This window comes from Macaca nemestrina, chromosome 4 (assembly GCF_043159975.1).
Source record: "Macaca nemestrina isolate mMacNem1 chromosome 4, mMacNem.hap1, whole genome shotgun sequence".
Classification (NCBI taxonomy): Eukaryota; Metazoa; Chordata; class Mammalia; order Primates; family Cercopithecidae; genus Macaca; species Macaca nemestrina.
The window spans coordinates 51,829,585-51,855,663 of NC_092128.1; the positions used below are offsets into that span (position 1 = coordinate 51,829,585).

Consider the following 26,079-nt stretch of genomic DNA (forward strand, 5'->3'; position numbering starts at 1 on the left):
ATGTGTTGTCTTACAATTCTGGAGACTAAGGTCCAAAATCAGGATGTCAGTAAGTTTGCTTCCTTGTGAGGTGCATAAGGGAGAAGCTGTTCCATGCCTCTTCCCTAGCTTCTGGTTTGCTGACAGTCTTGGGAGTTCTTTGGCTTGTGGAAACTTTACCCCTGTCTCTGCCCTTGTCTTCACATGGCATTCTGCCTGTGTGGGTATTGTTGTCCAGCTTTCCTCCTTTTATAATATAAGGATGCTAGTCATGCTGAATTAGGGGCAACAACCCTATGTTTAAATAAAGTCACATTTTGAGGTACTGGGAATTAGGACTTCAACATATGAATTTTAGGGAGACACAGTTCAACACATAACACATAGTAAGCATTATATGAATGTTTATTATTATTGTTACTTCTGATGACTTACTGTGTTATCACCCCATGTAGTTCTTCTAACCTTTTGCATCAGTGTGTTGCGTTTGTAATGTGTGGATTAGAGAGTAGATATTCTGAGTTAACTTTAAAAAATTTGCACACCTTAGTAATTACCATTAATAATCTTCAAGTTATTTCTTCATAGTAAGGACTTCTGACTGTGGATATGTGACTCTCATAATACCTATATAATATTTCTTGTTTTTTTTTTAAGTAAAATTCAGATATAGAATAAAAAATTTGTCTAGAAGTTACTATGGTATCATGTAGGTGAAGATTCTGTGGTCATTAATTTTTATATAATGGGAACTCTTCATAGGAGAGTTGGATATAAATAGATGTGTATCTTCTTCTTCATTTTTTTTTGAGACAGAGTCTCACCCCTGTATTACTGCTTGTAAGTGCTTTATACTATTTTAATAAGATCCCTTGTTGACCTGATTTTTAAAGGAGTAAACAAAGGGCTTCATTGGATTTATATGGATTTTATTTCTTTTAGTATTGCATCTAAACCAGTATGAAGTAGTCACTGTGTTTTTCTAAGTGTGTTCCATGGGCTTTAGTCTTACTGGATCTTTTGAAAAATCTGAAGGGAAAAAAGTGGGGGATGGATGGTATCCTGTGGATAAATAGATGTGGGAAATGTTATATATTATATTCTTCTTTCGGGTGTTCATTGTGCACAGTAATGGTTTTGAGGAGTGCTATGGTAAAGTACCTACTTAATTTTGTGTTTACCCTAGGATTCCCTATACATTGCAAAGTCAGTGTCCACTAAGCTTTTAATTTTTTGGAGTGCCTGGACCTGAGTGAAGCAGACCCTCTAGTATCCATAATTAAGAATTATGTGATCATCTTTAGCTCTTTGGGAACAAAACACTTTAATGTATGTAAGGGTATTATTCAGGATTTGGGATAGGGGACAGACTAGTTTATAATTCTGTTTTCTGGTCTGTCAGAAAAGGTATAATGTAAATGTAGGATTGATACCTATTTCCATCTTTATACAGTGCTTAGCATATAGGCATTTAATGGCTGTTTGAAACAGAAAATCCTTTTTGATGTCTTTCATAAGTATAGTGAAGAGGGAAAATGCTTTTTTCAGGGGTTGGATAAACCCCATAGCTCTGTTTGATATATTTCTTTTGCAGTTTTTCTTTTTTTCAAAAAAAAAAAACAAAAACGGCTTTGTTCAGGTATAATTGGTATCGATAACCTGCACTTGTTTAAAGTATATAACTTTATACATTTTTATTTATTTATAGGCCTGAGAAAGCATCAACATAATCAATATAATAAACGTATTTATCACTCCCAAAAGTTTCCATGTGAAACCTCCCTTCCACCCTTCTCTGAAAACCCTTCTACTCCCCAGGGAACCACTAACCTACATTTTTTATTTATTTATTTTTTATTTGGAGACAAAGTCTCACTCTGTTGCCCAGGCTGGAGTGCAGTGACATGATCTCAGCTCACTGCAACCTCTGTCTCCTGGGTTCAAGTGATTCTCGCATCTCAGCCTCCCGAGTAGCTGGTACTACAGGCACGCACCACCACACCCGGCTAATTTTTTGTATTTAAGTAGAGACGGGGTTTCATGATGTTGCCCAGGCTAGTCTCAAACTCGTGAGCTCAGGCAGTCCGCCAGCCTCAGCCTCCAGAAGTGTCAGCATTACGGGCGTGAGCCACCACGCTCAGTCTCACTAACCTACATTCTACCTTGCATTTTCTAGAAGTATTTTGCTATCTGTGTCATCTGTTCATTGTTTCTCGCATTCTTTTCATTATTTTTAAATTTTACCTCATTTGTTGACTTGTTAGCTATAAACTCTTAGTTTGTTGTTATAGGGTTCATAGTAAACATCTCTAAATTATCAGTGTATATCTTCCTTGCATTCCCAGAAGAAATTCCTCATGGTCATGGCATATAATTCTTTTCATGTGTTGCAAGATTCTGTTTGCTAACATTTTCTTGGTATTTTTGCATTTCTGCTTGTGAGGAGATTATTTTGTAGGTTTTAATTTTTTTTAATTTATTTTTTGTAACGTCTTTGGTTTTTGTATTACGGTAATCAGATTTTCTAGTGTTTTGAAGATTTTCGTGTATATCTCTTGAGAGATAATGTTCTGTTGCATTCTTTTTTTCCCTAGTTTTGGGAAGTGTTCCCTCTCTTATTGTATAGAATTGATTTCTTTTTTTCAGTGATAATGAAAACATCTGGGCCTGTCGATTTCTTATTCAGCATGTTTTAAACTACAAATTCAGTTCCCTTAATGTTATAGATCGAGTCAGATAATCTTGTATTAGCTCTGGTCGTTTCTCTAAGTTGTTCAACTATTTATAGTTTTCCACTATGATATGCCTATGAGGTCCATAGTGATATCCTTTTTTTAATTCCTGTTACTCATACACTTGATTCTTCATCACATCCCTGCCTGATTGAGAAATTCAGACTAAAGTCTGTCTTTTACAAAAGCAAATATCAAAATATAAAACTGTGGTTTTATAGAGGGTTATCTAGAAGACTGATGAACAGTAATCTGGAGAGGAAAGATGCCTTTTTTTGGTCCGTTCAACAAATTTTGTATCTTTGAAATTAAAATAAATTGTATTGCAGAGATTAAGACTTATCACAACAACCACATTTGAACTGTTTCTGAAGCATCAATCTTCTTGGCTACAATCATATCAGATATTCTACAAAGAACATAGCTACTAGAGAATACTGAGATAAATAACAAATTTAAATTAAGACAAAACAAAACAAACAACCATCAAATGACACCGAACAACATGAATGTTGTAGGGTTATAAGAGTTATAATATTGACAGAAGTAATTTATCCAATCAAAAACGAGATTTGGGCTTTCCGCATACTGAATAATGTTCCGGAAGTCAAAGAGAACAATGTTCCAGAAGTCACTTAAATCTAAGGTAGTCCAGTTTTTAAAAAATTGCTTTAAAGATACATCCACACACAGACACAAAAACATACACAGAGTCATGGCTTTTTTTTTTTTATTTTTTTTTTTAAGTTTCATTAAAGAAACCTTAGAGAACACAGAAGTTAGAGAAGAAAAGGTCATCGAAAACTCCAAGGACAACTACATATACATTTGACTTTCAGTTCATTATTCTAGATGCAAATAGTGTTTTATTTTTATTTATTTGTATTTTTAGTTTTGTTTCACTTTGTCTGAAATGGAGTCTTGCTCTGGTCACCCCAGGCTGAAGTACAGTGGCACAATCTCAGCCCACTGCAACCTCTGCTCCAGAGTTCAAGCGATTCTGCTGCCTCAGCCTCCTGAGTAGCTAGGATTACAGGTGCATGCCACCATGTCTGGCTAATTTTTGTAGTTTTAGTAGTAGAGACAGGGTTTCACCATGTTGGCCTCAAGAAATAATATGTAAACAAATAACTTAAAAATCAACCAACTGGGAAAAATAGCAAATATGTTAGGCAAACAGTGAATATTATTATATAATTAGTAATTTGTTTTCCTCCTTTTCCTCTTTGTTGGTGTTACTAGGAGATTACAAATTTTATTGATGTTCTCAAAGAGTCAACTTTTGGTTTGATTTTTCTCTCTTTTCCTGTTTTCAATTTCATTGATTTCTTCTTCTTTATTCTGTTCTAACTTTGGGTTTATTTTACCTTTTTTCTAGTTTTTTGAGGCAGGAGTTTGTATTATTGATTTGAGACCTTTTTCTAATAACAAATTTTTTTCTTCTAAAAACACACAATATTATTAAATTCCTTCTGAACTGCTGCGTTGGTTGCATCTTACAGATTTTGATTTTGTATTTTCATTTTCACTCAATTCAAAATTAAAATTTCTCAGAGATCCTTTGTGATCCTTTGATTGTTTAAAAATGTACTAATTTTCAAGATTTAGAAAATTTCCTAATTTGATTCCATTATGATCAAAGAACAATTTTTTTTTTTTTTTTTTTTTTTTTGAGACGGAGTTTCCTTCTGTCTCCTAGTCTGGAGTGCAGTGGCACAGTCTCAGCTCACTGCAACCTTCCCATCCCCCGCCCTCTGGTTCAAGCGATTCTCCTGCTTCCGCTTCACCTGCCACTACGTGTGGCTTATTTTTTGTATTTTTGTAGAGATGGGGTTTCACCACGTTGGCCAGTCTGGTCTTGAACTCCTGACCTCAAGTGATTGACCTGCCTTGGCCTCCCAAGGTGCTGGGATTACAGGCATGAGCCACTGTGCCTGGCCAAAGAACATACTTTGTATTATTTCAGTTCTTTTACATTTATAAAGTTTGCTTTGTGACCCAGAACGTGGTCTGTATTGGATAATGTTCCATGTGTAGTTGAACAGAATTTGTATTCTGTTTTTGCTTGGGGGAGTGCTCTGTAGATGTCAATTAGACCCTTAGTTTATGGTGGTGGTCATTGTTTATATATCCCTGCTGAATTTACGTAAACTAGGGCATCTAAGGAGAGATATTGGCAGTTATTTCTAGCTAGGTACTGATTGGAAGGTAGGCATTAAATAAAGGACCTGAAATATCTTTCTGTTGACGATGCGGGGACGAGGTTTCATGTTTCTAAGCTATAATGTCATATCAACAGTACCATAGTTAGAAAGTCAGGAAAAAAGGAAAAATGGTGCCCAGAGGAACAGATAGACAATGTATTTTCTTTCCATTGGCTCTGAGCAATTTTTTTGTGGTAGCAAAAACAGACAGAGTGATACTTAGGAAAGGAAAATTAATTCTCATTTTTAATAGTAAGATATTTTCCTTCCCCCTTTTGTGAGAGACACAAAAAAGAAGTAAGACTTTTGATTCTAAATTTCCATGAAACTTTGAAGAGCAAGAAAGATGAACATGCCCTGAGAAGTGCTTTAGACTTGAAATATAAAGATTAGGCTAAAGGGGTTTACTTAAGCCTGAGGCTATTCTGTGCATAGTTTATGTGATGGTATCAATTAATACTAGTTAGAAAAATACAAAGTTTAGGCTGGGCGCGGTGGCTAACGTCTGTAATCCCAGCACTTTGGGATGCCGAGACAGGCGGATCACGAGATCATCCTGGAGATCGAGACCATCCTGACTAACATGGTGAAACCCCATCTCTACTAAAAATACAAAAAAATTAGGCAGGTGTGGTTGCACACACCTGTAGTTCCAGCTACTTGGGAGGCTGAGGCAGAAGAATCGCTTGAACCCGGAAGGTGGAGGTTGCAGTGAGCCGAGATCGCGCCACTGCACTCCAGCCTGAGCGACGGAGCAAGACTCCGTCTCAAAAAAAAACAAACAAATTTTAACCTGTGTTTGTTTTCTGTAATACCTGAACTCCTTAAGATTATCTCTACATGTTCTTCTGGGTCTTCTTTCTCCCTATCCCCATCAAAAGAATAATATCCTATTATGAAAATAATAACTAATAATAACTTACATGTAGTTGTTTATGGTTTACAAAACATGCTTCATGCATATTGTCTTACTTGATGCGCATAACCCTACTTGGTTAGCAACATAGGTTTTTTAATCTTCACTGTTTGAGTCTCAGAAAAGTTTAGTGATTTTTCTCAGGTAATAGAATTGAACATAATTAAAGCACAGGTGTTCTCATTTCTAGTTCTGTATTCTTTCTATCACATAATACTTGGTCTCTGAAAAGATGTACCTGTTTTCTGTAAAATTTTTGTAAGAAATAACTCAATTAAAATGTATTTTTACATATTTTGAAGATGTTTCAGTGAATATTTACTATTTCATTTTATGGAAAGATTAATTTCAAAGATTATTAAAAAGGTTTAATAGGTTTTCAAATACAGACTTACGGTTATCCTGTTATATGAACTTGTTATTTAATAGCCTTTGGTTATCTTCCCATTTAAAACTATAAACTCTTGGTCAGGCACAGTGGCTCACACCTGTAATCCCAGCACTTTGGGAGTCCGAGGCGGGCGGATCACATGAGGTCAGGAGTTCGAGACTAGCCATGGTCAACAAGGTGAAACCCCGTCTCTACAAAAAATACAAAAATTAGCTGGTCATGGTGGTAGATGCCTGTAATCCTAGCTCCTCGGGAGGCTGAGCCAGGAGAATCGCTTGAACCTGGGAGGTGGAGGTTGCAGTGAGCTGTGAGTACGCCTTTGCACTCCAGCCTGGGCGACAAGAGTGAAACTCCATCTCACAAAAATAAATAAATAAATAAATTCTTTATGTGTTTTTGATGATATGCCTTTCTCTATTTCATTTGATATGCATACTTTCTCCATTCTCTTTTTCTTTTGATTTTATTTTTACTATTAGAAAAAAAAATCGGTGGCAAAATATTTTTTGTAATTCATTTTTTAAAGGTTAAGAAATTATTTTTAGTTGGAATAAGCATTATATTCGTTAAATTTTTTCAATTATTGGTTTTATATATTGTGAAAAGCTTTTATTTATAATTTTTCTGTTCGTCTAATTTAGGCTATCACATTTTAAAATCTTACACATCTTAAGCCCACATTATTATGTTCTCTGTTCTCTATAAGCCATTTGTGTTTTTGTGCAAATACGACTTTAAAATTTTTGTCTTATAATTTTATTTTATTGTGTTTTCAGTTATATTACACATTATTAGCAATACTCTGCATTTATATGTGAAAAATTGTCTTTAAAATATTTTTCTTCAAAGACATGTTTTATCATCAGATTTAAGATATCTACCTAAATATGATTAAAGTATTCCAAATATAGGCAGGCAGATCACCTGAGTTCAGGAGTTTAAGACCACCCTGGCCAACATGGTGAAACCCTGTCTCTACTAAAAATACAGTAAGCTGCACATGGTGGCATGATCTGTAATCCCAGCTACTCAGGAGGCTGAGGCAGCAGATTCGCTTGAACCCTGGAGACGGAGGTTGCAGTGAGCAGAGATTGTGCCACTGTACTCCATCCTGGAGTGATCAGAGCAAGACTCCATTTCAGACAAAACAAAGCAAAACTAAAAATACAAATATAAAAATAAAACACTATTTGCTTCTAGAGTAATGAACTGAAAATCAAATGTATATGTAGTTGTCCTTGGAATTTTGGATGACTTTTTCTCTAACTTCTGTGTTCTCTAAGGTTTCTTTAATGAAACTTAAAAAAAAAAAAAAAAAGCCATGACTCTGTGTATGTTTATGTGTCTGTGTGTGGATGTATCTTTAAAGCAATTTTTAAAAACTGGACTACCTTAGATTTAAGTGACTTCTGGAACATTATTATGTGGAAAGCGCAAATCTCATTTTTGATTGGATAAATTACTTCTGTCAATATTATAACCCTACAACATTCACGTTGTTTGGTGTTATTTAATGGTTGTTTGTTTTGTTTTGTCTTAATTTAAATTTGTTATTTATCTCAGTATTCTCTAGTAGCTATGTTCTTTGTAGAATATCTGAAATGATTGTAGCCAAGAAGATTGATGCTTCAGAAACAGTTCAAATGTGGTTGTTGTGATAAATCTTAATCTTTGCAATATAATGTATTTTAATTTCAAAGATACAAAATTTGTTGAACGGATCAGAAAAAAGCATCTTTCCAGATTACTGTTCATCAGTCTTCTAGATAACCCTCTATAAACCACAGTTTTATATTTTGATATTTGCTTTTGTAAAAGACAGACTTTAGTCTGAATTTCTTAATCAGGCAGGGATGTGATGAAGAATCAAGTGTGTGGAGCTTTTTAGATAATTTTATGATTGTGTTCTGAGAATGGCCTCAAATAATATGTAAACGAATAAAAATCAACAAACTGGGAAAATACTCATAGCAAATATTATAGGCAAACAGGGAATATTATCATATAATCAATACAAAGTTATTTAAGACAAAAAGGGAGCAAAAATTATGTAGAAATTCTCAAGAGGAAATATAGTTAGTAAATAGTATTCAGCTTCATAACTTAAAAAATCAGATTAGACTATCAATAAAAACATATTTCTTATAGAAGCATATATAATATTCAAAAACAGTGGTAATATCCAGTGCTATCTGTGGTTCAATTATACCCATAGATTATTGGAAAAAGCATATAAAGTAGTATAGCCATTTTGAAAAGTAGTTTGATAATTTGTATCAAGAAGCTAAAGTGTTACTTTGATCCAATAATTGTCTTTGATTCTCTCCCAAGAAAATAATTCTGGATATTGAAAATCTTTATAAAGATATTTAAAGTAGTCATTTGTGATAACAAATATTCCGTCTTAAACTGAAGGTTAAGTAAATTTTGGTCATTAGTTTGATAAATATTGGGAGCTGTCAAAAATTGATATTTTTATAAGGACTGTTTTAGGGTAGGTAAATGTATGTAACATTAAGTTAATAAAGGAGACATTGTAAATGAGTATAACTACAAATAATAAGAGCAAAACAATTCATGGGTAAAATTTTAAAAGGATGGATTTAAAAAGAATATAGTGGACATTTACTTTTAAGCTCAATCAAGGTTTTAAGTATTTTAGAAACATCTGAAGGTTGCTTCTGAGACATATATTTGTATGGTGCTCTTTATAAAGTTGGTGTGTAGGAGGGAGCCACTTTTGTTGGTGACTGTAGCCAGCTGCCCAGACCCTGTACATCAGTTTTTCCTTTCTCTGCACTTTCTCACATAAATATCCAGGAGGAGGATATATGCTGTTGTTCTGTTACTTGAGAATTTGGAGATTCATAAATTTCTGAGATACTGCTGTGCAAATTCCAATGCTCCGCTGGCCAGTAGTTGCCTCTGTGTTATAGGGTTATATAATTTCCCCTCTTTCTAACATTTCTCTGACTTCTAAAATATCTTTAATGAACATGGTCTTATCTTAAAAGCTTTTTTCCAGTTACCAGTTAATAATCTTTGCATTAAACTCTTCACCCTGAGGTAATATGTTCTGCTTTTCCTATAATGTCCCATCTGCTGTTAATCCCATCCAGACATTATACATTTTAACTGACTTGTCTTACTTTATTATCCATGTCTATTTGACATGGTCAGTCTATTTTGATGGGGGAACATATCAAATACACTTACAGTAAATGTTGTGAAGTCCTTGTCTAAAAGTGTTATACTCTGTGCCATTGGTTCATACTTAGCATTTAATGGGAAAATACACAAATGCAAAAACACATTTTTAACATATATAAGTTATAATACTGCCCATTAAATTTAAGAATTAGTGTATTAAAGTAACATAGTATCTGCTACTTCTGCTAATTTTTCCAAATGTTGTTAGTGTTTCTGTGTATCCCAAATAATATATCATTTAGTCTTATATTTCTCAGTATGAATTACTTGTTGCTGTGTGTGTTTTCTAAAACTTGTTCTTGTTCCTTAACATTGTGTTACTGAGATTCATTGTTATTGATATTTATACCATATGTATATACCTGTCATTTGTTTACTTTTACTCCTCTATAGTAGTACTTGGGATGAATATATTACACATTTTTTTTTCTTTTGTTGATGGTTATTTGGGTTTTCAGCTTTGTTTTTAAAAGTGCTACTATGAACATCTTGTACATGTCTTCTGATACACGTATATAAAAACATCTCTGTGGTATGTGCCTAGGAATGGAATATTTTGGTCATGGGGGATACATATATGAAACCTTATCAGATAGTCCCATATTGTTTTCCAAACTGGTTTTTACTAACTTACAATGTTGCTATTTATATATACATACGTGTGTGTATATATACATGCACATATATACATTTGTGCACATGTACATATATCCCTATGTGTGTGTGTTACTGTTGCAATGAACACTGTAATAAGTGCCTTCCTGCTCAAATATATTCACCTTTTTCTTCTTTTTAAAAATTATTATTTATTCCCAGAAGCAGAATCATTGATTCAGAGGATGTGATTTTTTTTTTTTCTAGTAGGCTAGCCACCTTATTTTAATTTTTGGTATTATTTTTCTTAACTTCTATTTACTTTTTAAAATTTAGTTTTATTTATTATGAAAGTTATACATGTGTAATATACTCAAATAGCTACAAGGTTTTTTAAAAATGGCAATGCTCTGCCCTCTTCCTGGCCTCATTTACTCTTTCTCAGAGGCAAACTTTTCAGTCTTTTTCAGCTAATTATTTTAGTATTTGCCTCCATATCTGTAAATAATCTGCTTATATTTATACTTTTTAATTTTTAACTTCTTTGACTCCCCATTATGGAGCGTGAAGATTTACCCTCCTCATTTCTTTCAACTTCCAGCACCAACCCCATTTCATAACGTGCTTTTCTCATTCATCTGGTTTCTTCTAAATAAATAATTTAGTGCTAACATTGTTGTGAAACATAAGTGCATAGCTGAATTCTTTAGCAAACTATAGTTGTACTTCTTTTTGTTTTCTTTTAAACAAAGGAGGAGGCTAGTAAAAGAAGGGACAGCGGGCTAGGCGCGGTGGCTCACGCCTGTAATCCCAGCACTTTAGGAGGCCGAGGCGGGTGGATCACGAGGTCAGGAGATCAAGACCATCCTGGCCAAAATGGTGAAACCCCATCTCTAGTAAAATACAAAAAATTAGCCAGGCATGGTGGCGCACACTTGTAGTCCCAGCTACCCGGGAGGCTGAGGCAGGGGAATCACTTTGAACCCAGGGGGCAGAGGTTGCAGTTTGCTGAGATTGTGCCACTGTATTCCAGCCTGGCAACAGAGCAAGACTGAGTCTCAAAAAAAAAAAAAAAAAAGAAAAAAAAAAGAAAAAGAGGGGACAGTGAGGATTTTGGAATCAATAAAGACATTTTCTATTGCAAAATAGGAGAACATGTTAGTCAGCGTGAAGCCAGAGGTTCATGAATGGAAGGACGACTATAATAAACTAGAATATACCAGAATGTTTATTCTGGTAGCCATGTGTACTATTGACTAGAATATTGAAAGCCTAGTGAAATGACTGATGTGCTTGAACTGCCTTTTATCTAATCTAGTAGATTAAATATTTCTCATGTTAAGTACACCAAGAGATAATTAATATCATTTATTTTCCACTAAAAGCAGTAGTCTCATAGTTTTCTCCTAAGGAGATGATAAATACATTAAATTCAAATAGATCAATTTCATTTCCTGCTTCATTGTTGTGGTATATGAAGGGATCCAACAGGTATTTGTATTAAGTGGCTAGTAAGTTAATTTTGGCTGTGCACTCCACATTTATTAAGGTTTAATTGTCATGATGTGAGTAATGCTGCCATATTTCAAAGTTTGGCATTATATATATTTTTTAAAATTCACATATTTTTAGAAGTTAAACTAGTTATTTAATACTTTCGTTGTTCTAACCTGGGCAAATTTTATGAAGAGTTATATCTGTTATGATTTTTACATCTTTACCCTTTCACTGAGCAAATTGGAAGAATATTGGAGGAATACTCACTCTTTGAATATAAGCTCTTTTCTTTCAAGGCTCTTCAGATTGGCCTGGGATTATCTACTGAAAAGACTGTGTCAGAAAAACCAGGATTTAAATTCTGCTTTACCAGTTACTAGCCAAGTGAATTTGTTCAGATTACTTAAATTCTTTGGGTTTTAGTATCTTCATCTAGGTATGATGATAATTCTAGCAAGATTGTTTAGAAAATTACAAATAACAGAGGCATTAAAGTAATATATACCTTGTATCTAGCTTAATGTATTATACATGCTACATCTTTAAAAATGCTAGTCATTGTTATTAGAATCATCATCATCATTTTGTTCTTGGCTCCGGTCTTTAGATGTGCTTAACAAAGAGCAGACGTATAAAAACTTGTACCACTGATAGTGATTGTATGCATCAGATAAGTGGGAAGGGAAAATTTAGTATCATAATCCCTCTGTTCTTCTGTGGTGAGGGGCAGATGCTGGGGGTTGTTACTACATTTCTTTTCTTTTTTTTTTTCCTCTGTTGCTACATGTCTCTTACTGAAAAGTAGGTTTGTGGAATAATTAGTAACTAAAATAATATAGACCTTTCTCCCTCCGAGCTGTTAGAGCCCTTTGCACTGCAAATCTAGCATGTTGTTTGGTTACTTCTTAAGGTGAGTGATTGTAAATGTGGTTTGGATAACTGGGGAGGTGGGAGCTGGTGGTGGTTTTACAATGTGATGAAGGCCTCTTTTTTGCTTTTAAAAATACTGGGGCCCAGCTACTCAAGAGGTCAAGATGGGAGGATCACTTGAGGCCGGGAGTTTGAGACCAGCCTGAACAACATAGAGAGACCCTGTCTCTTAAAAAAAAAAAAAAAAAGAAAATAGTTGGGCGTGATGCCAGGTACTGGTAGTACCAGCTACTTGGGAGGCTAAGGTGGGAGGACTGCTAGAGCCCAGGAGCTTTGAGACTATAGTGAAATATAATCACATGTGTGAGAGTCCACTACACTCCAGCCTGGGCAGTATATTGAGACTCCTCCATCTCTTAAAAACAACAACAGCAGCAGCAAAAAAAACTGTAGTTGCATCTTGAGAATTTTCTGAAAATATGAGAATATTTATTTACTTAAAAATACTAAATTTGACACTTTTAAATGTGATCTCTTGACATTTCCTTAAACTTGTAATAATCATCGTTTCTATTCTTGTCTTACCAAATCTGTCTTATTTGGAGCATTTAACTCCAGCATAAATTACTTATTAAATAGAAAATATTTGGGAAACTGTATTTTTTAAAATATGGATTTTGAAAGGCAATCCTCTTTAATAGCCTTTTTTTTGAGAAGTTATACGTCTTTTAATACCTTGATATTTATTCAGTATTGAAATATTTGAATGTGTGTGTTTTTGTTTTAAACAGATTATCTTTCTCAAGGAATAGATCTTTCTGGAATAGAAGTGATAGAAAATGACCTACTTTTTATTGCAAGAGCCCGACTTGAAGTGGAAAATCAAGCTAAGCGCCTACTAGAGCAGGGTTTGGAGACTCAGGTAATAAAAATAAGACTTTTTTAATGTGAAAAAATGTCTCATAATACAGGTGAACATTTGACTTTGAGTTCAAATAAGTAATATATGTCTTCATTTTATCACTGAGAAAGTATGTCTACAATTTAAATCAGAGAATAGGTCATAGTTAAGGGAAATTTTAATATATGTTCAGTATATTTAATTTAAAAATAGACCTAATGTTTCTAATGTATAATGTATATAACATGAAATGTATTTTTTATGATGTGCATATATAGATAGATAGCTGACCATGCATGCTTTGTCTAAAGCGTGGTTCCTCATTTAAGCCTTTCAACAACCCAGTAAGATTGGTATTATTGTTAATTGTATTTTACAGTTGAAGAAACAGAACTTAAATAAGTTGTTGAAAATCACATAGCTAGTAAATTAGTTTGGATTCAAATTTTAATCACTCGAGTCCCAGAACTTTTCAATCTTAATCATTATGCCATAATTTTAAAAATTTTTGACTTGACATTTCTCCTAGGGTATCATTTTCCTGATGCTTAATTTTCTGAATTAGAAGAAATTCAAAGGTATTGATGTATTAGATTCAACAACTTAGAATTAGATCTTAAATCTACCCTTGTATTATACCCAGGTATTTTCTCCATTCGTATTGGGCTCCAAAATAATTATTAATCCTTAGAGTTTTTTCATATCCTCTAAACCAGGAATTTCATTTTGTGCATTTATATTAGGCAGAAATAATGTTATTAATGTGCTGTTCTTTAAGTAGCCTCTAAATCAGGAAGGTACTTGACTTCTGATTCCTAAATAGTTGTAATTTTTAAAATATAACTGAATCAGGTAGTTATTCTTTTAAAATTGAATATTATATGCAAAATGAAAAGTGGACAAATCATAAACTTTCATATAGAATGAATACCACAGTGTGAACATACCCGTGAAATCAAAACCCAGGTCAGAAATGGGACATTACCAGTACTCCTAGAGTTTCTTTGCCCTCTCTCGCAATTTTTACTCTCTTCTGTCTTCCCCAAAAATAATTATTATTCTAACTTCTAACATTAGAGATTACTTTTAGTTGTTTGGTCAATTATGTTTTAACTCTAGGTCTCCGTATAAGGATGGAACTCTTACACTGTTTAAAAAAAAAAAATAGAGTATTTCTCTACATTAAATAAGAGAAGATACCTTTTTTAGATCCTCAAAAGAGAAGGAAAAGATAACTCTATTAATCAAACATTTTGCCCTGAATTTCAAAACAAGAAAGGGCAGTTGCCTTCCTAAAGAAGTGGCGTCTGGGTTTGACTTTGTAGCCCTCCATCCTATAAGAATTATGCCTTTTTTTGGGATTTTATACAGGGGATTTATTTTCTATAACATATTGTCCTCTTCCTCATATGGTTGCTTTTATCTTCTAATCCTTTTGTGTCTGCCATCTCTAGGACTTCAGCAGTACTGTTTTCTCTCCATTCTAAATCCCATCATCGTGGATGTTACCAATACCTATGGAGGTGGTTATTCTTATATGTTGGGCTCACAGTAGTTTGACATCTACTAGCCCAAACTTGAGTCTAATGCCCTTCCCTTCCATCCTATTTCAGTATCTTTCCCTCCTTATTAATGTTGAATATTGTCATTAGCATTTGGTCTAAGTCTTCAGTGTCTCTTCCTTTGACTGTAAATTCCTATTTTTTCTGCCCTCCCACTCCCTTGTTCCTGTTATAACTCATAATTCTTTTATTAACCTAAAACTTCAGTCTCTTGGCCGGGCACAGTGGCTCACATCTGTAATCCCAGCACTTTGGGAGGCCGAGGCAGGCAGATCACCTAAGGTTGGGAGTTCGAGACCAGCCTAACCAACATGTAGAAGCCCCATCTCTACTAAAAATACAAAATTAGCCAGGCGTTGTGGTGCACTCCTGTAATCCCAGCTACTCGGGAGGCTGAGGCAGGAGAATTGCTTAAATCTGGAAGCCGGAGGTTGTGGTGAGCCGAGATCTTGCCATTGCCCTCCAGCCTGCGCAACAAGAGCAAAACTCCATCTCAAAAACAAAACAAAACAAAACAAAACCATCAGTCTGTTAAGTCATCTATAGCATAAATGCCTTTACTACTCGATGGTTTTCTACTCTGTCAACCTCATATCTGTCCCCTTCTCTGGCTCTACTTATTTTTTTGTATTAAATTGATCAAAGATGAGTCTCTTCAACTATTCACCTAACTAATAATTCTCAAACTTCACCACGCATCAGAATTGATGGGAGGACTGGTTAAACACAGACAGCTGAGCCCAACACCCAGAATTTCTGATTCAGTAGATCTGGTACCAAGAGCCATTGCTCTTGATGATACCCTCAAATTCTCTCACCTTTGCCTTTCTACTACTCCTGCACAGCAAAATGCCATCTGTGGACCATGCAACATTTATCCCTATTTTACTTCTATGCCTAGGCTTGTCATTGCTCTTAAAAAACAAAAACAAAACAACACAAAACACAGACAACTGTAAGATTGATGTAACCAAAATTTACGATTCTGAGATGCAGCTGGGTTTCAATTACTTTTTTTTTTAAGTTATTACATCTTTATTGCTTTAATTTTTTATTATACTTTAAGTTCTAGGGTACATGCGCACAACGTGCAGGTTTGTTACATATGTATATATGTGCCATGTTGGTGTGCTGCGCCCATTAACTGGTCATTTACATTAGGTATATCTCCTAATGCTACCCCATCGCCCCTCCCCCCACCCCACGACAGGCCCCAGTGTGTGATGTTCCCCTTCCTGTGTCCAAGTGTTCTCATTGTTCAGTTCCCACCTATGAGTGAGAATATGTGGTGTTTGGTTTTCTGTTCTTGTGATAGTTTGCTGAGAATGATAGTTTCCAGCTGCATCCATGGTATGTTCATCCATGTCTTGTGCCAGTTTTCAAAGGGAATTTTTCCAGTTTTTGCCCATTCAGTATGATATTGGCTGTGGGTTTGTCACAAATAGGTCTTACTATTTTGAGATATGTTCCATCAATACCGAATTTATTGAGAGTTTTTAGCATGAAGGGCTGTGGAATTTTGTCAAAGGCCTTTTCTGCATCTATTGAGATGATCATGTGGTGTTTGTCTTTGGTTCTGTTTATATGCTGGATTACATTTATTGATTTGCATATGTTGAACCAGTGTTGCATCTGAGGGATGAAGCCCACTTGATCATGGTGAATAAGCTTTTTGATGTGCTGCTGGATTCAGTTTGCCAGTATTTTATTGAGGATTTTTGCATCGATGTTCATCAGGGATATTGGTCTAAAATTCTGTTTTTTTTGTTGTATCTCTTCCAGGCTTGGTATCAGGATGAAGCTGGCCTCATAAAGTGAGTTAGGGAGGATTCCCTCTTTTTCTATTGATTGGAATAGTTTCAGAAGGAATGGTACTAGCTCCTCCTTGTACCTCTGGTGGAATTTAGCTGTGAATCCCTGGTCCTGGACTCTTTTTGGTTGGTAGACTATTAATTATTGCCTCAATTTCAGAGCCTGTTATTGGTCTGTTCAGGGATTCAACTTCTTCCTGATTTAGTCTTAGGAGAGTGTATATGTCCAGGAATTTATCCATTTCTTCTAGGTTTTCTAGTTTATTTGCGTAGAGGTGTTTATAGTATTCTCTGATGGTAGTTTGTATTTCTGTGGGATCGGTGATGATAACCCCTTTATCGTTTTTTATTGCATCTATTTGATTCTTCTCTCTTTTCTTCTTTATTAGTCTTGCTAGCAGCCTTTCAATTTTGTTGATCTTTTCAAAAAACCAACTCCTGGATTCATTGATTTTCTTGAAGGGTTTTTTGTGTCTCTGTCTCCTTCAGTTCCGCTCTGATCTTAGTTATTTGTTTCCTTCTGCTAGCTTTTGAATATGTTTCCTGTTGCTTCTCTAGTTCTTTTAATTGTGATGTTAGGGTGTCAATTTTAGATCTTTCCTGCTTTCTCCTGTGGGCATTTAGTGCTATAAATTTCCCTCTACACACTGCTTTAAATGTGTCCCAGAGATTCTGGTATGTTGTATCTTTGTTCTCATTGGTTTCAAAGAACATCTTTATTTCTGCCTTCATTTCGTTATGTACCCAGTAGTCATTCAGGAGCAGGTTGTTCAGTTTCCATGTAGTTGAGCAGTTTTGATTGAGTTTCTTAGTCCTGAGTTCTAGTTTGATTGCACTGTGGTCTGAGAGACAGTTTGTTATAATTTCTGTTCTTGTACATTTGCTGAGGAGTGCTTTACTTCCAATTACGTGGTCGATTTTGGAGTAAGTACGATGTGGTGCTGAGAAGAATGTATATTCTGTTGATTTGGGGTGGAGAGTTCTATAGATGTCTATTAGGTCTGCTTGCTGCAGAGATGAGTTCAATTCCTGGATATCCTTGTTAACTTTCTGTCTCGTTGATCTCTCTGATGTTGATAGTGGGGTGTTAAAGTCTCCCATTATTGTTGTGTGGGAGTCTAAGTCTCTTTGTAAGTCTCTAATGACTTGCTTTATGAATCTGGGTGCTCCTGTATTGGGTGCATATATATTTAGGATAGTTAGCTCTTCTTGTTGAATTGATCCCTTTACCATTATGTAATGGCCTTCTTTGTCTCTTTTGATCTTTGATGGTTTAAAGTCTGTTTTATCAGAGACTAGGATTGGAACCCCTTCCTTTTTTTATTTTCCATTTGCTTGGTAGATCTTCCTCCACTCCTTTATTTTGAGCCTATGTGTGTCTCTGCTCATGAGATGGGTCTCCTGAATACAGCACACTGATGGGTCTTGACTCTTTATCCAATTTGCCAGTCTGTGTCTTTTAATTGGAGCATTTAGCCCATTTACATTTAAGGTTAATATTGTTATGTGTAAATGTGATCCTGTCATTATGATGTTAGCTGGTTATTTTGCTTGTTAGTTGATGCAGTTTCTTCCTACTATCAATGGTCTTTACATTTTGGCCTGTTTTTGCAAGTGGCTGGTACCGGTTGTTCCTTTCCATGTTTAGTGCTTCCTTCTGGAGCTCTTGTTGGGCAGGTCTGGTGGTGACAAAATCTCTCAGCATTTGCTTGTTTGTAAAGGATTTTATTTCTTCTTCACTTATGAAACTTAGTTTGACTTGATATGAAATTCTGAGTTGAAAATTCTTTTCTTTAAGAATGTTGAATAATGGTCCCCACTGTCTTCTGGCTTGTAGAGTTTCTGCCGAGAGATCCGCTGCTAGTCTGATGGGCCTCCGTTTGTGAGTAACCCGACCTTTCTCTCTGGCTGCCCCAACATTTTTCCTTTATTTCAACTTTGGCGAATCTGACAATTATGTGTCTTGGAGTTGCTTTTCTCGAGGAGTATCTTTGTGGTGTTGTCTGTATTTCCTGAATTTGAATGCTGGCCTGCCTTGCTAGGTTGGGGAAGTTCTCCTGGATAATATCCTGAAGAGTGTTTTCCAACTTCATTCCATTCTCCCTGTCGCTTTCAAGTACACCAATCAGACGTAGATTTGGTCTTTTCACATAGTCCTGTATTTCTTGGAGGCTTTGTTCATTTCTTTTTTCTCTTTTTTCTCTAAACTTCTCTTCTCACTTCATTTCATTCATTTGATCTTCAATCACTGATACCCTTTCTTCCAGTTGATCAAATCAGTTACTAAAGCTTGTGCATTTGTCATGTAGTTCTTGTGCCATGGTTTTCAGCACTATCAGGTCATTTAAGGACTTCTCTACGTTGGTTATTCTAGTTAGTCATGCATCTAATCTTTTTTCAAGGTTTTTAGCTTCTTTGCGATGGGTTCAGACTTCCTCCTTTAGCTTGGAGAAGTTTGATCATCTGATGCCTTCTTCTCGTAATTCATCAAAGTCATTCTCCGTCCAGCTTTGTTCCATTGCTGGCGAGGAACTGCGTTCCTTTGGAGGGGGAGAGGCACTCTGATTTTTAAAATTTTCAGCTTTTCTGCTCTGTTTTTTCCCCATCTTTGTGGTTTTATCTGCCTTTGGTCTTTGATGATGGTGACGTACAGATGGAGTTTTGGTGTGGATGTCCTTTCTGTTTGTTAAGTTTCCTTCTAACAGGACCCTCAACTGCAGGTCTGTTGGAGTTTGCTCAAGGTCCACTCTAGACCCTGTTTGCCTGGGTATCAGCAGCAGAGGCTGCAGAAGAGTGAATATTGCAGAACAGTAAATTTTGCTGCCTGATCATTCCTTTGGAAGCTTGGTCTCAGGGGCATTCCCAGCTGTGTGAAGTGTCAGTCTGCCCCTACTTGGGGGTGCCTCCCACTTAGGCCACTTGGGGGTCAGGAACCCACTTGAGGAGGCAGTGTGTCTGTTCTCAGATCTCAAACTGCATGCTGGGAGAACTACTAGTCTCTTCAAAGCTGTCAGACAGGGATGTTTACATCTGCAGAGGTTTCTGCTGCTTTTTGTTTAGCTATGCCCTGTCCCTAGAGGTGGAGTCTACAGAGGCAGGCAGGCCTCCTTGAGCTGTGGTGGGCTCCACCCAGTTCGAGCTTCCTGGCTGCTTTGTTTACCTACTCAAGCCTCAGCAATGGCGGGCACCCCTCCTCCAGCCTCACTGCCACCTTACAGTTAGATCTCAGATTGCTGTGCTAGCAATGAGGGAGGCCCCGTGGGTGTGGGACCCTCTGAGCCAGTCTCGGGATATAATCTTCTGGTGTGCTGTTTGCTAAGACCTTTGGAAAAGTGCAGTATTACAGTGGGAGTGACCCGATTTTCCAGGTGCTGTGTGTCAGGATTTCCCTTGGCTACGAAAGGGAATTCCCTTACTCCTTGCACTTCCCAGGTGAGGTGATGCCTCGCCCTGCTTCGCCTCTTACTCGGTGGACTGCACCCACTGTCCTGCACCCACTTTCTGACATGCCCCATTGAGATGAACCCGGTACCTTAGTTGGAAATGCAGAAGTCACCCGTCTTCTGTGTCGCTCGCACTGGGAGCTGTAGCTTGGAGCTGTTCCTATTTGGCCATCTTGGAACCACCCCCCTGTACCTGGCCTCAATTACTTTTTTATTATGTCCAATTCCCTCTTCCATTTCACAGATGGTTGTTTCAAATTTTTTTTATTCACTGTAAACCTCCAGTGTCTTGTCTTCTCATTGTCATGAGATGATCTTGTCACACTCCTTACAAAGAAAATCAAGATCACAAGGCATGCATGGTTTTGACTTCATGCCTAGTTCATTCTTAAGGATACAACTCCATCAGATCTCTAACCTTCCTATTTAAGGCGAATTCCACACCATCCTTTCTGCCCTGCTTCTTTACTTTGCTCCTTAGCTTGTCTGAATCTTCAACCTTTTCCTTTTTTTTAGCAGTAAACAAAGATACTAAAATTTCTCCCACTTAAAAGGAAAAAGGATTCTTCAAGTTTAACTGTTTACTTAGTTATATCTTATTATGTAACTATTTCCTAGTCTGTTTACTTCATAGTCAAACTGTTTGGAAGAATAAGCTGCTCTTACTGTCTCCTTTTCTTGACTTCTCATATAGTCCCCAGTCTACACTATTGTGGCTTCTAACACACTTTCAGTAGATTTATTGAAGTCTATACCCCAGTAGATTACTGGGGTGACCTCCCAGTTTCCCAAAGGACTTTTTTTTTGTTTCTCAAATTTTGACATTGGTAGCCATTTCAACTTCTTGACAGCCTTTCTTCTCTTAGTTTCCTTATCTCAATCTCTCCTGTTTTCTTTCTTTTTTTTTTTTTTTCCTTCTCTTGACATTGCTTTTTGGTTTCTTCATAGTTGTAATAATTTCTGCTTACTTCCTTAATCTTTGTATTCTCTCTTTCTTTGTGACCACTTTTTATTTTAAGTGCTTTTCCTTGATGATCTCGTACATTCCCATTTGCTGATAACTTTAAAATCTCACTCTGCATCCAAGATCTCTTTCGTAAACACCAAATCTTTATAGCTGCCTGCCCTGCCTGCAGGATGGTTGTATTGGTTAAAATTTGCTTATAGAAAACAGAATTTACTTTAGCAAGTTTTAGTAGATAGGGATTTATTATAGGATATGGTTGGGAGGGCTCAAGAAGAAGATCTGAACTTCTCAGAACTACTGAACTGTGCAGAATTGGACAAGTTGGGTAGATATTGCTTCCTCCATGTCAGGAAACTGCCTACTGGTGTTTTATATAACCTTCATTGCATCTGATAGCTTCAGAGCCATATTTCCTCTGACAGGATGTAGATCAGCGAAATGGATGTCCTCTGTTCTGCCTTTTGGTACTCGTAATGCTAGGGACTATACACCAGGCCCCATTAGAGCCAATAGGAGAAATCCAAACACCTCTATGACCAAGCTTGGCAGGGAAAACAACAGAAGTAGGAAAAGTACAGCCTCTGCCATCTAAATGTCAAACAAGTTCTTATAGTTGACGGAATATTAGTCATATCTGGACCCTTTTACAGCAAACACATACTAAAAGGAAGCTGGAATGTATATTGAGCAAGCTCATTCTTAGTATCATCCACATTATTCCATGAGACCCTCCTAATGACTCTGTAACTCAGAATATTAAAAAACAGAGTTGTCAAATATATCTTCTCCTGTGTTTGTTAGCTGCTGTGGAGCACCACTATTCAACTGGGAAACTTGGAAATCAGCTCATCTAAGGACGAGCAAACTTTTCGTGAAGAGACAGATAGTAAATTAGTTTAGATTTTGTAGGCCCTTTAGTTTCAGTTATAACTACTGAACTCTGCTGTTGTAGCAGGAAAACAGCCAGAGACAATATGTAAATAAATGAGCTTGGTTGTATTCCATTAACACTTTATTAGCAAAAACAAGCATGAACCAGATTTGTCCCATGAGCATAGTTTGTTGACTCCTGTTCTAATCTGATTGTTTCTGTATTCTTGTTTCATACCCTTAGCTTTCTCATCCTGATTACTATATTAGTCTTCTATTAGTGTCTGATTTCCATTTAATATTCATACTGCTTCTACAGTGATCTTAATGTTAGATATATCTAGTCGTATCCATTTAGTACTTAAAATTCTTCAACCACTTTGTTCTTTGTAAATCTCAAACTGTAACCCCATTTGCTTCTTGCCATCTTGCTACATCCCCAAGTGACACTTATGGCTGTCCCTTGTTTCCCTGAATATAGCAGGTTTGTTCAGCCTCTGTGGCTTGCATTTAATGTTAAATATTCTTTGAACACAGTTACTGGTTGAATTTACGTGGCTATTTGTTTTGTATTCATTCTTTACCCAACTTTTTCCTCCTTAAGTTCCCCAAATATCCTTTCCTGATTCTCGTGGGTGGTTTTAGAACCTCTATTTAGGGTTATAATACACCTTTGAAAAGAAGAAGAAGAAGATGCTTAATAATGTTATTTATTATATTTGAGCATTTTATTTATCACACTGTGTTATATATATGTTTTGATGTACTCACTGGATTGACATTCATTAAGACCTAGTACTGTATCTTTTATCTCTGTTTTCCCATTCTTTGTATTGCTCAATAAGTATTTATTAAGTATTAAATAATTGGATGAAACACTGGATGATGGTCTTAATGTTTCTTTTTCTTTTTCTTTTTTTTGAGACTTAGTTTTGCACTTGTTGCCTGGGTTGGAGTACAGCGGTGCGATCTCAGCTCACTGCAACCTCCGACTCCCGGGTTCAGGTGATTCTCCCGCCTCAGTCCCCCGAGTAGCTGGGATTACAGGCACATGCCACCACACCCAGCTAATTTTTGTATTTTTAGTAGAGACAGGGTTTCACCATGTTGGCCAGACTGGTCTCAAACTCCTGACCTCCGATGATCCACCCGCCTGTGCCTCCCAAAGTGCTGGGATTACAGGCATGAGCCATCGCGTGCCTGGCCCTAATGTTTCTTTTGAAGGATGATTGCTCAAATTATCAAATTCTTTGATAATTACTTCTCAAAGAAATATTGAAGGAATTCCAAGTCAACCTTGAATAAATATGAATATTTCTACAGAAAATTGATATTAGCATAGTTTGTTTAGTTGTGAGAAAGATGGCAATTTATATTTCAGGGAGTGCAATGTCACAAGCCTTTTGTATTAATCTAATGGGAAACCTTATGTATATATACTACTTAAAATTTTGTATCTATGAAATGTTTTTGATATACACATTTTTATATATCTTTATGCAGTTCTTAAAATTTTACTATATTTTAGAGTCATGGGACTCAAACCAAGTAATTCTAGAAAGGAAACAGTACCAACATTTTTAAAACCAAAATATTATCTTCAATAGGGATGGATAAATTTAACATGTCAAAACGGAATGGTTACTGTTAAAGGCTTTTTGTTTTTTAATTGAATTGTCTTATATTTAAAGTAAGAAAGTATTTTTTAGCATAGTAGTTTCTTAGTAAATATATATTAGATATTTTATTGTCTTGTGCACTTTTTTACCAGTTGTCAAGTTTGACTTTTCTTTGGTTTTTAAATTCATATTAAAAATTAAGAGACTGACAAACTTTTAGGAAGTCTTCCTTAAATATTGATAGTTTTGTTATCTGTTCAGACTATATAAATTTATTCAAAAGATTTATCAAAGTAGATGACTGTTGTTATTTAACCAGTGGCCTATTTCTAATAAATCGGATTAAAAAGACAAAAGTATAAAAGTAATGTGTGTCTGCGTGGGTAGAGGTAGAATGATCTGCATAGATCTTAGAAAAATAGGAGTTAGGGAACTATAATTTTGTTGTATGTCTCAGCATGCTTCATAGGAGGATAGATTCTGCTCAGTGGAGGGGGAATATTTTCTCCCTGTAAGGCCATATGGATCATATTATCATAGTTTATTGACATTATCCTTTAATGTTATCCAATTCATTTGTCTTATTTAGATGTATAAAGTAACCTTCTGAGTATAATTTGGCTCCTCTGTTAGTCCATTTGGACTGCTGTCACAAAACACCATAAACTGGGTGGCTTATAAACAACAGAAATTTATTTTTCACAGTTCTGGAGGCTGGGGAAGTCTGAAGGCTGGAGGTGCCAGCAGATTGGGTATCTACTGAGGGCCAACGATCTGATTCACAAATGATGCCCTCTCGATGTGTCCTTATGTGGTAGAAGGAGCAAAGGCGCTCTCAAGCCTCTTTTATAAGGGCACGAATCCCATTCATGGGTGCCCTGCCTTCATGACATAATCACCTCCCAAAGGCCACACCTTCTAATACTATCACCTTGGCAGTTAGGATTTCAACATATGAATTGAGGAGGAAAGACACAAACATTCAGACTATTGCAGCGTGCTGTACAATTTTCCTAAAGGGAGAAAATGTATTATCTGCCAATATTAACATTCTGGTTCAGTGCATGAAATTTACTGTATTTCTTATGTATAAATTGATATTTGTGTTTGTAACATCTTTCTGAGCTTAGTTGTTTGTGTCTGTCTTCCTCAGACCTGGGTTTCTCACAAAGTTAGGTTTCGAGTTTTGTGGAGCTGAGAGGATTAAACTCTTAATAATCATGTCACTGAGATAAGGCTTCTTGGGAAGCAGGCTGTAAGAGCCTGTGTTTTGGAGCTAGTGCCTTTTCTTCTCAGACAGCAACAAGACAGGAGGTGTCATCCAGCTGTGTCAGCAGGCAGTTTAGGAATTAAGAATGAAACGAACCATTGTTCAGTCTCTGTTCTTTGTCAGGCTCTGTGTTAGTCACTTTACATTTGTTATCTCAATTGCAATAACAGATCTGTGAAGAAGATACAATTATCCACTTTCTGTATGGTTAAGGAAACAAAGAGATGGAAAGGTTAGGAAATTAACTGAAGATTACATAGCTGGCAAGTAATAGAATCATGATCTGGAGCTCCTGCTTCCGCACTTCTTTAGTAAGACCAAGCAGTTTGTTCTAATCTTATTAAATAATTATATTGAAAATTATTTGACAATTTGTGAAGCAATTTGTATTGTATTTGTATTTTTAGGAAGTCTCCATTTGATGACTAATCTAAACTGGTCCTTCAGTGTTCCTCAGAATTTTTGTTTTCTGGCCAACTGTTTTTTTTTTTCATCTTCTGAAATTATTCTTCTACACTGTCTTTACTTTCCATCAACCATCTTCTCTTGCCATACCCCCATTTTACTGTGAGCAGATGTCCTTAATTCCTGCTTCACTGAGAGTCCTCTCACACCACCTCTGCTCTAGATCCTATTTTCTATTTTCTTAGAACCTTATCTTGTTGACATTTCCATCCCTCATTTCCCTTATACTGTTTCCTCATCAGCATTTAAACATGCACATTTTATGCTACTCTCCATGTGTATCTCTGCTTTTCAGTCTGATAAGCTTTCTATTAGTCGTTCACATCCCATTTTCCTTTCTTCTTTAGGGCCTTGGTACTCTTTTTATGCCTGGAATACGCTTCACACTCCCTGTTAGAACAGATGCTGCAGCTTATATGTATTTTATCCTCAAATTATATTCTTGCATGTATCAGAGATTATTAAAATAGTTAAATGTACAATGTTTCTTATAAATATGGACTAAAAGAATTACAGTATTTTAACTGTGAAGTACTATTGCATTCATGAATGATTACACACTTAGTTTATAGGCTCTTAGCCTGAATAGATGTACAGTAAACAAGGAACTTTTGAAAAGTTACATCATATTATCAGTAACATTTAATAATTTCTGATATTAATTTGATTCCTCAAAAGTGTTGATGATCCTCTCTTACTGAGTATGTAGTTGATGCCCATCATTTTCAATGTCAGTTCATTGTAAAGCTTAATATAGCATGAGTCTTTAGTGCTATCT

The 26,079-nt window shown here is 36.0% G+C and overlaps 1 protein-coding gene across 1 annotated transcript in view; it reads left to right on the forward strand.

The window, feature by feature from the left end:
• Window positions 1–26,079, forward strand: part of LOC105475313 (component of oligomeric golgi complex 5) — a 372,025-nt gene that overhangs the window by 142,549 nt on the left and 203,397 nt on the right. Inside the window, exon 7 of the mRNA XM_011730439.3 lies at window positions 13,185–13,315. Coding sequence (XP_011728741.2) covers window positions 13,185–13,315 — 131 coding nt within the window. The remainder of the gene's footprint in view (window positions 1–13,184; window positions 13,316–26,079) is intronic.